Below are 14,173 nucleotides of genomic sequence, written 5' to 3'. Positions count from 1 at the left end.
CCACACGTTTATGGGTCAATTGATTTTCGACAAAGGTGCCAAAACACTCCAATGGAGAAAGAAAAGTTTTTTCAGCATATAATGCTGGAATAACTGGTTACTCATATGGGGGGGAGGGATATAAACCTGGCCCCTTCCTCGCATGAAGCACAAAACTAATTTGAGATGAATCATAAGTCTAAATGTAAAAACTAAAGTATAAAGCTGCTAGAAGAAAAATAGGAGACTACTTTGTGACATGATGGTAAGCAACGGTACTTAGAATAAAGAAAATAACAACGATTTAAAAACTGCTTAATTATGCTTCATCACAATTGAAGACTTCTCATCAAAAGACATCTTTAAGAAAATATACAGGCAAACCACAGACAGAGAAATGGATTTCTGACAAAGGATTTGTTTTCGGCATATGTGTAATACTTCTCCAAATCAATCATAAAACTTCAAGTAACAGAATGTTTAGAAGTGGAATTTTTAAAAATGGAAGTCAGCAGGTAAATTTTTATCAGAATCCTAGAATGTCCCCACTGCCACTTGGGGTTATTTTGGAGGATTAAGATGAAATCATTTCTGCTCCTGAGATTTCCTGGGGATTTTTCCAGGGCCAGACTTACAGAATGCACTTTTGAAGGGAAAGAGTCAAAGTCTGCTATTTATTCTACTTTGTTTAAAATAATTGGATAGCATTTTATGCACCTGGAGTACTAAGGAGCTCCCAGAATACTAAGAACTAATAGTCAATTTTGTGGGAGCTGTTTTTGGTTTTGTTTTTTGAGAGAGGGTTTATTGTTTTTTGTTTTTTTAGCACAAAAGCTCGCTGGCTCTATTTCACAGCTCAAACTGATGAATAGCACTAAGAAAGAGAATCATTTGCCATTATACCCAAAAATATCCAAAGAAATGCCCATCTCAATTGCCTTCAGTTTTCCCCTTCTCTGAAACTCCTCCCTTTTGTCAGACAAAATATGTGCCTGGAAATTTGGGTAATATTTTAAGAATGATTTTTTTTCAGATACTTAAATAATTTTGTTAAAAGACTAAAATGTGTGGTTCATTACAAAATTGTATGACTCATGGATGGGGTCTTATCTAATTTAACAGTCTAAGATACAACCTTTTCTTATCCCTTTTGTATCAAAAAAATTTTAAAGTAAAGTTTTACTCACATAAAATTCAGGTTTATAGTAGACATTTCAATCCAAGTCCATTTTGTGTTGTGAACTGGATGACAGAAGAAGCTCCACCTTTCTCAAGGGGGAGGAAGAGTTTAGATCCAGCTTCTGGGTCTGTCCATGGTGCCATGGATTCAGTAGAAGCCGAAGCAGTTGTGATGAGCTACAGGTCTTCCTCCTTCTTGACTGGCCTACCATCTTGACATTCCCTGTATTAGTTTTCTGTGGCCACTATAACAAATTACTAAGAAGTGGGTGCCTTAAGACGGAAATCTATTGTCTCACAGCGCTGGAGGCCAGGAGTTTGAAATCAGTATCGGTGAGCCAAAACCAACGTGTGGGCAGGGCTGCACTCCCTCTGGCGACTGCAGGAAAGAATCTGTTCCTTTCTGTTCCAGCTTCCCGTGGCTGCCCGCATTCCTTGGCTTGTGGCCTCAACTCCAGAACAATTTAAATAGAAAGGCCTGTGTGCTTATAACAGTGCCACACTCCCCCAATCTCTATTGGTTTGTGTGCAACAGCTAGATTGAATATTAATTTACACTTTACTGATCCATTGACTATTTGAATGAAATCAACGCATATTTATTGGCCACCTAGAGTTCTCTATTTCCTCTTTATTAAATAAGACAGTAGGTAGATCTTTAGAAGAACAATACAAAATAGAAATGTAACAAGATTCAAATTTCAAAAGAACATTATAAAAATCTAAGCTCAAATTTTACCTAAAGAATTCATAATTCCATAAACATTTGTGATCTGCTTGCCTACCCTCTGCCAAGCATTATGCCAAGCTCTGAAGAATCCATGATAAAAAAAAGGCATGGTGCCTACTTCAAGGAGCTCACCTTGTAAGCGATGAGACATGTGGAAGCAAATATAGTCATCCTAAATCAACAAGGTAAAAGCTGTTGAAGAGACTAAGTGGTTTCTTTTTCTCAGAAGTGACATTTGAAGCGAGCCTTGAAGGACACGGAGAAGTTCTGATGTCACCCAAGGGTTGGAGAAGGCATTCCAGGCAGAGGCAACAGCAAGTTCAGAGGCACAGAGGTGTAAGTGTGGGTGGTGTTCCCTGGAGAAGTTAAAAGGCTGGGACGGTAGGATTGGGTCATATGGAGGGCCTTTACACCTTCTTTACAAAAACAGACTGCCTGCTGAAAAGCTGTTTGCAAAGCCCCAAGAAATGATTTAGCCTTCTATAGCTTAGGAAAATGCCTTTACTCCTGTATTATGACTTTGGAGGTACCAACACGGCCTGAGATGACAGGGGATTGGGAACCTGGTTCTCAAATCCAGGCTGAGAGAGCAGTTTCTATCTCAGTCACCATGTGAATCGAGATGTCCACTTTCTTGCTCTATTTCTCCAATCTGGCTTCAGATCAAGTGTGATTGTCATGATTTTTACCTTTTTTTTGCCTCTACTCCTTCATCTTAGCTGCAGGAAAAATAGCTTGAATTTAGGGCAGGATTGAAAGATATGTGTTGGCTGTCCCTTTCTGACTTGCCCAAATTACGGCATTTGCCTTTCTCGAAAGCTGGTGGTGAACATGGAGCAGAGGAGGGACCAAGTGAGAAAGAGAGGCTGGTGCTGAAGCCCCAGTGGATGATAACGAAGACCTGGTGAGAGCAGAGGCCGTGAGGCCAGGCTGGGCTTGAGAGCAAACGCTCTCAAGGAAGGATGGCCACCCCACTTTGCCCTTGTTCTCCTTCCTTTATGGGCCCAGACTTCTAGAACTAGAACTTGCTTACCCCCTGGCCTGAAGAGGTACAAACAGCTGTAACATATTTTAAACAGAGGAAGATCTTTTTTTTTCCTCTTTAATATACCCCTTTAACATTTTTAAAACAAAACAGAAGACAGCAAAGAATAAAACAGATTTCTCCCTAGTAAATGACTAGAGAATTCTGAGGGTCAACTCCATACAGAGTTGGTCAGAGGTACTTACACTGTATTTGATATCGAACCTGAAGTGAGTTTGCTCACCCGTTGCACAGTAAGCCAATCTCTGACACCAAGTGTAGTGGAAGAAAGTAGGAATTTTATTATTGCACGGCGCTGAGCAAGGAGAGAGGGCAGCTAACGCTGAAATCCAAAACTCCCAGAAAAGCTAAAAGGAAGGGTTTTTATTTGGGGTTTTAGGTAGGGGAGGGGGAGCATATGGCCCTGCTGGTCAGCAGCTTTTCCAGCAGCCTGGATCTCTTTGCGGGGAGGAGATAATGAATCCAGGTGCTTGTCCTTGGTGGTGTCTGTCTCCATGGAGGATAGTGGATTCTGGAGCCAGGAAGCCAGAGAGTAAGCAGGGAATGAGTGTTTTGGTTTTAACCCCATACATGCTGAGTTTAATGTAGGGAAACTGATATCAGGGTCAGTATCATATTGATACTGCCAAAAGGGACGAATGGTTAACCACAGCATGGAGGTGCTCAAGAATGTCATGGGTTTTTTTAAACCGACTTTGTCTGACTCTAAGCTCCTATCTGAATAGGAGGGTTGGGAGGAGATCCAATTTCAGTGGTTTCTAAGCCTTCCCTCACCTCCCCAGGGTCCCAGAGGATGCGGAAGCTTGAGGTGGCCCGAGGATATGAGGGGTGAGCCTCTCCTCTCCCATCCATCGTGGTCACTGGGGGTCCCCTGACCACAGCTGTTTGCTTCTGTTCTGTGCATGGCAGGAGGAGTAGCTCCTTTCTCGCCTCTTCTCTTTAGTCTGCTTTCAAACTGAAATCTGCCCACGGCCACAAGAAGCAGTTCTGACCCCTACGAGCAGAAAGCTGCCCGGCTTACCCTCTGAGTCACAGCAGCAAGCTTCCGTTATTGCTGAGGAAGCGGTCTCTAAACAATTTCCCTTCCCTTACTCAGACCAGGGGGAGAAAAAGGAGGTTAAATTCTCCTTCTGTTCACAGTACAGCTGATAGCTATATCAGCTCTGTCTTTTTTTTCCTAATAAGAGGAAGGATTGGAAGATTTTCCTAATCTCCAGGAAGGATTTGAAAAGTTATATAGTCCAACAGAGAGAGTTTTAACCTTTCTCTCTGCCTCCCACACTGTCCTCTTCATTTAGTGCCCTTTCCTCAGCTTTACCGTTACATTTGAATTTAAAATCTCATTCAGGTGTAATTCAATCAACAGATACTTATTGGATTTCCTTTATGTGTGTAGCCCTGTGCTGAGTATGCTATTTTCCTCTCAGTTTCTAATGGAGAGATGCCAATAGAGCCCTCATTCAGATGCCTCTGGATGTGGAAGAGCATTTTTGCCTAGAATATCTAACTGCTACTTTGACAAATGCTCTATTTAATGGACAGGCCAATTGGGATAATTTAGACCAGAAATTAATGGTTTGGGAAGCTGAACTGTCCTGGGTTGGTGTTTTTTATTCTTTTTGAGGAAGATTAGCCCTGAGCTAACATCACCACCAATCCTCCTTTTGCTGAGGAAAATTGGCCCTGAGCTAACATCTGCACCCATCTTCCTCTATTTTATATGCCTGATGCCCGCCACAGCATGGCTTGATGAGCAGTGTGTAGGTCTGCATGGGGGATCCAAACTGGCGGGCGAGCCCCAGGCCACCAAGTGGAGCATGTGTAGGGGAGGAAGACATTTCCTCTTCCCAAATGGGGGTTCATCTGGCCGGAGAACAAACTAAATTCACATGAGACAGAATAGCAAGAGAAAATTAAACAAAGCTTTATGAGGAACCATGGTCCGGGGCCTTTCTTCCCGAAGGAAGAAAGGGCACTGAAGAAGTGAGGTGCACATAGTGGTTTTATACCCCCAAACAGGGTGTTTCACATGTGATTGAAATGTCCCTCCCACAATAGTCACAAGATTGCCCTGTCGGCACAGTGCTTGATGGACACAGCAGGTAATGGTCTGCTATCTCGGTGGGCGTAGCAGGAGGCAAGTCTATAGTCTGGAGCTGGGCGGTCACAGGTGAGCACAGCAATCAGTTGCTAGCCTAAGGAAAGATCTTAATCCTTAAGAAATGCCAACGTTGGGAGGGGGAGGGAAGTCAGTTACAGGAGGTTACCAGACTAGCACAATAAAATGCAGATTTAAGTCCTTGCCTTTGGCATTGATTAAGAGTTTCTAGAGAGAAGGTCATCCCCTTTCTTCTTCCTGGTACAGAGGGGGATATCTTTACAGATGGAGATTTCCTTTACAATGTAAATGTCTCCTAACAAAGGGCAAGCAAGTTCCACTCCTCAGAGCCTCCTTCCCTGTCCCAGTTTATCAAAAGCAATCAGCCCAATAATCCTCATGCCAAAGAGACATATCTTGGGGTGGCCAATTCCAGTCCCCACTCTTGGTACCTTCAGTCTACTGCTCCTTTGAGAAACTATAAATATTTCTTCAATGGGGAGCTCTTAAAAGGGAGAACAAATGAGTTGTATTTTTAGACAAATGGAACTAAAGTTGGAAATTATTCACAGACAAATGGTTATGAAAATCTATTCTAATGTCTTCAGTCTTTCCCACTTAAAAAGTGCACTGTCTACACCCGGGGCTCAGTGCCAGACAGCGGGAAGGTAAGAGTGAGCATTGTCTGGGGAGTTTTTGGTGAGTGACTTGGCAGTAGTCTCATTAACAGTGTAATACTTCCATATTACCACGTGCTTTAACTTCAGAGTCCTGGAGTTTTAAGTTGGTGTAATGAAATCCCAGGGTATTCACTTACTCTCTTAACCACTAACATTTAAACAGACTCAAGCCTCTCCCATTAAAAACAATGACTACTCCACCTTCCCCTGACTCCGTCTCCCCTCCAGTTACTGGCTTCTCTCTCTCTCTCCACAGCTAAACTTTCCACCGCTGGATGTACTCACTCTCTCTCTTTCCTCTCCATCCGCTCACTTCTGATCTGACTTTCACCTCCCTCTACCAAAATAGCGCCAATGCTCCACGAACCCTTTTCAGTCCTCATTTTACCCAGTTTGTCCCTTCTTGAAACACTTTCTTCTCTTGCTTCCATATTCTCCTGGTTTTCCCCCACCTCCCTGATCTCTTTTGTATAGATTCCTGTATATGGCTGTTCCATGTTAAGATTTCTCAAAGCTCAAGTCCTAGGCCACGTTTTCTTCTCATTTTCTAATCTTTACTGAGGCAATCTCATCCACTTTTTTTTTGAATTTTTTTTTTAGGAAGATTGGCCCTCAGCTAAATCTGTTGTCAATCTTCCTCTTTTTTTTTTCCCTCCCCAAAGTCCCAGTACCTAGTTGTAGGTCATTCTAGTTCTTCTATGTGGGACGCCTCCACAGCATGGCTTGATGAGTGGTGTGTAGGTCTGCACCCAGGATCTGAACCGGCGAACCCTGAACCACCAAAGCAGAGTATAAAAACTTAATCACTCAGCCATGGGGCCAGCTCCCTAATCTCATTCACAAAACTCTTCTCTGTCCGTTCTCCCTAGGTTGCCTAGGTAACTCTATGCATCTGCCAGTTGTAAGGTCACTTCTTCACAGAAGCCTTCCCTGACCCCTGAGACCAAATCAAATCTCCCATTCTGCAGCCTCATAGCAGCCAGTGTCTCATCATAGAAATTATCATCATTTATGTTTATACATTTTGTTGTATAATGATTTGGTTAATGTCTGTCTTGCCTACTAATCCATTAGTTCACTGAGGGCAAGGACTATAGTTATTATTCTTACCATTTTATCCTCAAAGCCTAGTGCAGTGCCTGGCACATAGTAGGCACTCAATAAAAGTTTCTGGAATGAATGAACAAAGGCATGAACAAATGAAGATCATAGTGACTTGCTCAAGGTCAAGATGGCAAGACTGAGACCAGAGCCACGTATTCTAATTTCCACTTCAGATTACTAGCCTTGTTACAAAGAGCTTGTCTAGATTGTTCTGAGTTGTTGGAACCAAAGCAACTTCACAACTCATCAAGTCCAATTTCTCAACCCTACCATTTTCTATGGATGGCATTTATTCAGGGAGGGGATGCTGTAGGAATAGTAATTTTTCCTTTTTTCTATGAAACATGTGCTATCTTGTTGCTCTATTTTGAAAGTGTGTTATGATAAACCATGACACTATTTAAAATTTGTAAAGCTTCTTGGGATTCTCAGAAGAAATATAAGGCATAGGTCACAAAGAACAATTTTGTCTCTTGCAATAGAATTTCCTGTTCAAAAAATGCTGTTAGTTTGAAAAGCTGGTATCTCCAAAAAAGTGTTCTATTAGATGGGATAATCATCATCATACTCCCAGCTGCTGTGTATACACTTCTCTTAAGAGTGAAAATGGAGAAAGCCACTTTGCTGTGGGGAAGTGCCTTGTGTGTTTTATAAAATCTACGTAAAATGTTCGGTGGTTGGAGGAGAGGCCGCTGTATTTACGAGACAAATTGTTCACTGTTACCCCTGAAGAAGCTTGAAGAAGTGATTCTCAAGGGTCTTTGTGCCGTGGATGAAAATGGAATCATTATTTTTGAACTCCCCCTGCTCACGTAAATGACTCCCACCTACAGCTGATCCACTGGTTATAAGTAGCCATGAATCACCCTGCAGATTGTAGGCAGGGTAACCAACCAGGGCTGGCTGAAACCACACTCCTGGTAAGCTTAATTAGCCCTTTCTGTGTGTTTCATCTTCATTTCGCCTTGGGGTGGGAGAGAATCTCTTCTTACGCTGGTGTGGTGTGTGTCTGTCTCAGATGTGTGTGTTAAATGCATTTCTCAGTTTGGGTTTTTTTTTTTTTTTTTTTTTTTTTTTGAGTTTGCTCTCTAATATTTGGGAGTAATTTAAGGTTAGTTTTTTTTTTTTTTTTTTTAAGAATTACACTTTGGAGACAAAGCACATTTTCAAAGATGAAAAGGTATACTCAGGCTTTCTAGGTCATATTATTAATTGCTTTGCTTATCACTCTATAATGTGCTCATCATCATGGACTCCTTTAAGCTAATCAACTGGATTTGGGGGGGCCTCATTTGCAAACGAATCTAGGAAAAAAGGGCTGCAAAATTCAGGTCAACCAATGTACTATTTCTTTTTCCTTGTCTCCCTTTAAAAGTGTTTCCACTTTCTTTTTTCTACTTTTGCCCTCCCTTCTCCTCTCTCTCTCTCTCTCTGTGACCGTTGACATTTCCCCGATCCTTCCTTTCACTCAGCTTCATTCCACCATGCCCAAAGCATGCCTGCTGCTGTGTGTTGCCCTGGTGCCGCTTGGGCTTGTGCATGGAGCGATGCTGAGAAATGAAGAGAAATGGAAGTCACTCAACAACCCCAGAAACTGAGATCTTGTAAGGACATACACTGGGACGTGCTGGGCTGCAGGCTGGATTCCTACTCACTGCGCTCTGCTAGCACACGGTGGAGAAGAGGCCACCAAGCGCTGGGAAGATCCCCCAACAGGACCAGACAAGAGCTTTGCTAGCCTAGTCCTATTGGCATCTTATTGTTCCTTTGGCCATTTACATCTGTTTCTGTAAGGAGAAACAAAATGATGTTTAGAAATTATCTTATACACACAGAGCACATTACATTCGTAAATGGTCTTATATACACATGGACTTTATAGCCTTGCTCTCTAGTACATATACAACCAGGAGTGTAACAGGGAATTGCTTATTGCACAGCTTAGGTGGAACTGATAATCAAAGAGAGTCTCATATAACCAACACTTGCAAAGCTCAATTGCAAAAACAGAAAGTTGACCTGCATTCTTATCAATTTACTAGGCATTATTTTCAACATAAAGTTATCTAGGAAATAGAATTCAGAATATCAGTAAAAATTCTCTTTTAAAAAATACACCAGATACAGTAAACATGCTGACATTACTATTTCAAAATATAGTTTTCCTAAAGAAAATGACGTGAAACATAACCACATAGGATGAAAATGACCAAACAGCACTGTGCACAGCTTTTGTACATTCACTTCCTAAAGGAAAGCGGAACCCCCGTGTCTGAAAAGAAACTTGCAGAAGTCAGTGACCGAGATCTGTGTCGGGTCAGTCAGGGAGGAGGCGCCGAGCTCTGAGCACTGTGGACTTCCTTTTAAAGTCTCGGACTTCGGCACTCAGAGATGGACGATGAACCTTCTGACTGTGGTGCTGTCAATAGCTGATATTCCTCTCTCGATTCACCAGTGGGACATTATCGTGTTAAGGGTTGCAGGGGCTGAAAGAAGGCACGGTGGAGGATGATGGAGGGGAGGAGAAGCAGCAGCCGAAGTTGGTTTCTGAGTTTTCCACCTCCCGCCTCCTAGATTAGCCCTAAAGTCAACTCAGGGGGAAAACATTCATTTTTGGTGTTTAATTTATATATGGCATTGAACATTCTTTTTCTCTATTCAGTTTTTCAGAACCCTTCAGGCATATTTTAACGGAAGAGGTCTTGATCTTGTGAGGTTTCCAAATTCTTTCTCCGTGAATGAGAATCCCAGACCACTCTCTTTCCGGTCAGAATTTATTGCTTCTGCATTTGCAGATTATGAAGAGCAGAAAAACTCCTTTCCCGATTACCTCAAGGCTGAAGTTTCTCCTCAGCGCAGGTAAACTTATCTCTTTGTTCCCAGGATCTGTCCCAACATACAACTCAGTCATGAAGTCATAAAGAGATTTTGAAAGCATTTATTTGAAAAGTGATTTTATTTCCTGATATAAATAAGTGCTCAGTTCTGACGATACTTGTCGCTGTTAATATTTGGATTTGGTTCAGGTATTTTATGGTCTGGTTTTAAAAAGAAATGACAGTTAAGATTTTTTAAGCACAGTTTTCTCGGGAGAGATATGTTAATTATTAGAATTATCAGTCTTTTTTTTTTTTTTTTTTGGTTAAGAAGATTCACCCTGAGCTAAAATCTGTGCCAACCCTCCTCTATTTTGTATGTGGGATGCCTCCACAGCATGGCTGATGAGTGGAGTAGGTCCATGCCTGGGATCCAAACTGCTCAACCCCAGGCCGCCAAAGCAGAGCATGCATAACTTTAACCGCTTGGCCACGGGGCTGACCCCTAGAATTATCACTCTTAATAGGATTATTAAGTATAATGAAACACCACACACTTTTTTTTTTTATTGAGGTCATAATAGTTTACAACATTGTGAAATTTCAGTTGTACATTATTATTTGTCATTCACCATATAAATGTGCCCCTTTACCCCTTGTTGCCTCCCCCAACCCCCTTCCCCTTTGGTAACCACTAAACTGTTCTCTTTGTCCGTGTGTTAGTTTATCTTCTACTTATGAGTGAAATCATACGGTGTTTGTCTTTCTCTATCCGGCTTGTTTTGCTTAACATAATACTCTTAAGGTCCATCCATGTTGTTGTGAATGGGACAATGTTGTGTTTTTTTACGGCTAAGTAGTATTCCATTGTATATATACACCACATCCTCTTTATCCACTCATCAGTCGATGGGCACTGGGGTTACAGTGAATACTGAAGCAATGAACACTGGGGTGCACAAGTCTCTTTGAATTGTTGACTTCAAGTTCTTTGGATAAATACCCAGTAGTGGGATAGGTGGGTCGTATGAAATACCACACACTTTTATTACCTCTATCTTTTTTCAGACCAGGTCGTGCAGCTAAGTTATATGGAAAATCATATATAAAAAAATATGTCGGATTGTGCAGTTGGATTGAATGGAAAGTAAAAGTTAAAAGAATGGTTCTCTTTGGGGGAGAAAGTATTAAGCATATATTTGAGCTTGAACTTCCTCACCTGGGGGAAAAAAAGTAGAATATAAGTAAAGATGACATTTTTCTCACTGAAAAAAGTAGAAATGTATTTATGTTTAAGATTTGAATTTTATTATTCTTATTACTTTAGTATTCCTAGCAAATAAACACCTACCGTTTAAAAAGGAACAGGTAAGGTGCATTCCAAGAAAATACATTTTGCTTCTCATCTATTAGCTTTTTGTTCAGCTGAGTAATAAAGGGAAATGGATCATAATTAAAATCTACTCTCATTCTTCCACAAGCATACTGATGAAATTGTGAGAAAGCATAGCGTTGTTGCATTTCATTATGCTTGTGAAAGGATTTTGATTATTAGTTCTTCTAAACGTGATGATTTTTTAAAGATAATGATTGTTATTCTAGAAAGAAGATGCAACTTACCATGTGGCGTATGCACTTGAAAACTGTCCTACAATGAGAAAATAAAACAGGATTAACAAAAGGATGTTAATGAAAGGTTCCCTTTACTATTTGTCACACTTAGGCCCTACGGTAGCAGACACTAAAACAGAGAATACTTATTAATACCACAGTACCTACTTCAGTATGAGACAGTGTTGCATACAAATTGCTTACCTGTTCATTTCTTCAACTATAATTTGCAGATACTAATCTCTAAGTCATAGAAAGTGTCGGAGAAAACATCGAATACCTGCTTTCATGTGAGTGTGGACTGAGGTAATGTTTCAGGCAGGGAACAGAGAAAGCACCCCGTGGGTGAGATTGTAATTTAATGGGAATTATTCAACTTTGTGAAAGAAGCGCAGCTCCTGATTTGGAGAATATTTCATAATTATGAGCTCTCCTTTCCTGACATCTCTGATTAGAAAGTGAAGACAAAGGGAGTTTTCAGTGAAATATGTTGATCTCTGGGTGTTTGTGTTAATTGTGAGTCTTCATTTTCTATTTCATTATAACATTTTCTTGTTCTTTTAGGCGTCTGGCTATTTTCAAACTACCGATGAAGCATCTCATTAGAAAAATTCAACCATGGCCATGGCTAATCTTTTGTGTGATTTTTTTCCCCTCCATTTTTTTGTCAATTTGTAATGATTTTATTCTGATTTCCAGATTTAGATATAAATGGCTTGAGCTGTGGGACATATGTGACTTATGTGCATATGTTTGGTGTTTTTTTCCGTTCTATAACCATAAATACTGATGGAGAGCGCTGTGTATATTTGCAAGAGTTACAAAAACACCGTAAATTTAAAAGAAATGAAGAGCTTCTAGATTACGTTTCCTTTTAAGCTTGTCTTGTATGTTCATTACCTTTTATCAATCACTGTTTTCATTTGCTCATTTTTGCTCTAGTTTATTATATGTAACAGGGATTTGGGTTTAACATATTTATCTTTTTCCTTAAAAAAGATGCATTCTCACTGTCAACATACGCTGTTGAAAGACCTCACAGTCTTATTTTCATAGCAAGGGAAAGTGATAAGCATCCGCAATTAAGCTAAAATGGAAGGCAACGAAACATGAGATTCCAGGAGTTGCCAGGGTCTCTGGGAGACGTTCTCTGCGACTATGTCCAGAGGTGGACATTGTGCTACACCAAATATCCTAGCCACGCCTCAGCTCTGGCTCTCCCACACACAACCTCCTCAAGAAGGGAGAGTGGAAATGGGTGGATTTCCCTTCTTTTACAGCCAACCCTCACCTCCACCCCAGCTCGGGCCAAATTACTCTGATTCTCATGTTCTCACTTGGAAGAGCCACGTTCCTGTGTCTTTATGGAGAGCTGCATTGTTTTCTCTGTGATTCCTGCGAAAGGAACATTGTACTAGAAGCAAACATCAGTGTCTTAATAACACATCTGTACATTCCAAAATAGTTTTCTGTGGCTTTTTTGTGGATGACTGATACTGAATATCAACAATAAAATATTTATACAAGATCAGATCCTGTGTCTAGTTCAACATGTTTTGTTGTAATTAGTTGTGTATGTGTCTGATTTCCTTGGAGGGTTGTGAAGTCTTTGTGAGCAGAGATCATATCTAAGCCATTTTTATTTCTCCAGCAACTAGCACAATGCCTAGTTTGTTCAATGAGTACTTGTTGGATTGAGGTAAATGTGTGCCATTCTGCTATTTTCACACAGTAATGGAAGTTGCTTCTAGTTACTGTCAAGAATATATATATATATATTTTATCTTTTAAAAGATATAAGTGGGGCTGGCCTGATGGCGCAGCGGTTAAGTTCGCATGTTCTGCTTCGGCAGCCCAGGGTTCACCAGTCTGGATTCCAGGTGTGGACCTACGCACTGCTTGTCAAGCCATACTGAGGCAGGCATCTCACACACAGAGTTGAGGAAGATGGTCATGGATGTTAGCTCAGGGCCAGCTTTCCTCAGCAAAAAGAGGAGGAGTGGCAGCAGATGTTAGCTCAGGGCTAATCTTCCTCAAAAAAAAAAAAAAAGATATAAGTGATACATAGCCTATTCAGCTAAATGGCAGAGTGGTGGGGAGTGTCCCACCACTGTCCTGTTCCACTCAAGTACAGTGTTTTATTTTCCTTTTCCCTTTTACCACCCTGCTCTGGAGTCAAGAGGAATACTTATCAGTTTCATGGACTTTGAAAAGAAAGGGCATCCACACAGGATTTAATTATGAGCTTGCAATGTCTCAGGGTAGGGGCATGCATCGTTCTGCTGGAAAATTCCTCACAAGTGGCAGGTGGCTGTTGATGGAAGGCCTACACTCTGCACTGACTAGAGTTTCTTCACAGTGATGCTGTTGGCAGTTGGAGGACAGGTCTTCACTGTGTGTGACACTTTAGCAAGCCTGGTCCCCAGACACTATCTGTTAGGAGTTTCCCACCCCTGCCGTATTATTTTGACGACCAAGATCTCCCTACACACATCCCTAAAAGCCCACTGGGGAAGTGGAATGTTTCCTCCAATGCAAATAACTGTTCTGCAGGTGATCTGGGCTCTCAAGGGGTCGGCAGTACTTCTCTACACAGGTCCTTGACAGCCTCTCAACAATGACTCTAATCCTCTTTGATGAGCACCCAATTCCTCATCCCCAGGCATGGCCTCTTGTCCACTGTCCCAGATCTGGGGTGGTCAAGAACCGTTAAGGATACGAGGTTTTACCCTACTTGCAAGTGACACGCCAGCCCACTACAGCTTCACAGATGCTGGCAGACACCTGAGACTCCTGGGTCTGAGGCAGCGGACTTATCACTCATGGCACAGCAGGCAGCATGAGTTTTACATTCTCAATGGTTCTCCTTATCCCCCAAGTATCATGGGGGCCACGTGGAGGTGGGCCCAGGTGTATGCAGCGCACAAGTAG

The 14,173-nt window shown here is 41.5% G+C and overlaps 1 protein-coding gene across 1 annotated transcript; it reads left to right on the top strand.

The window, feature by feature from the left end:
• The first annotated feature begins 8,299 nt into the window (after positions 1–8,299).
• On the top strand, positions 8,300–14,173 carry C4H2orf66 (chromosome 4 C2orf66 homolog). Its single transcript, XM_046659865.1, is given in 4 exon segments — positions 8,300–8,419; positions 9,478–9,674; positions 11,807–11,880; positions 13,905–14,173. Coding segments are annotated over 4 exon segments (660 nt in total).

Source organism: Equus quagga, chromosome 4 (genome assembly GCF_021613505.1).
Source record: "Equus quagga isolate Etosha38 chromosome 4, UCLA_HA_Equagga_1.0, whole genome shotgun sequence".
Classification (NCBI taxonomy): domain Eukaryota; kingdom Metazoa; phylum Chordata; class Mammalia; order Perissodactyla; family Equidae; genus Equus; species Equus quagga.
The sequence above is the reverse complement of the archived record's forward strand: the minus strand, read 5'-3'. Positions and strand labels throughout refer to the sequence as shown.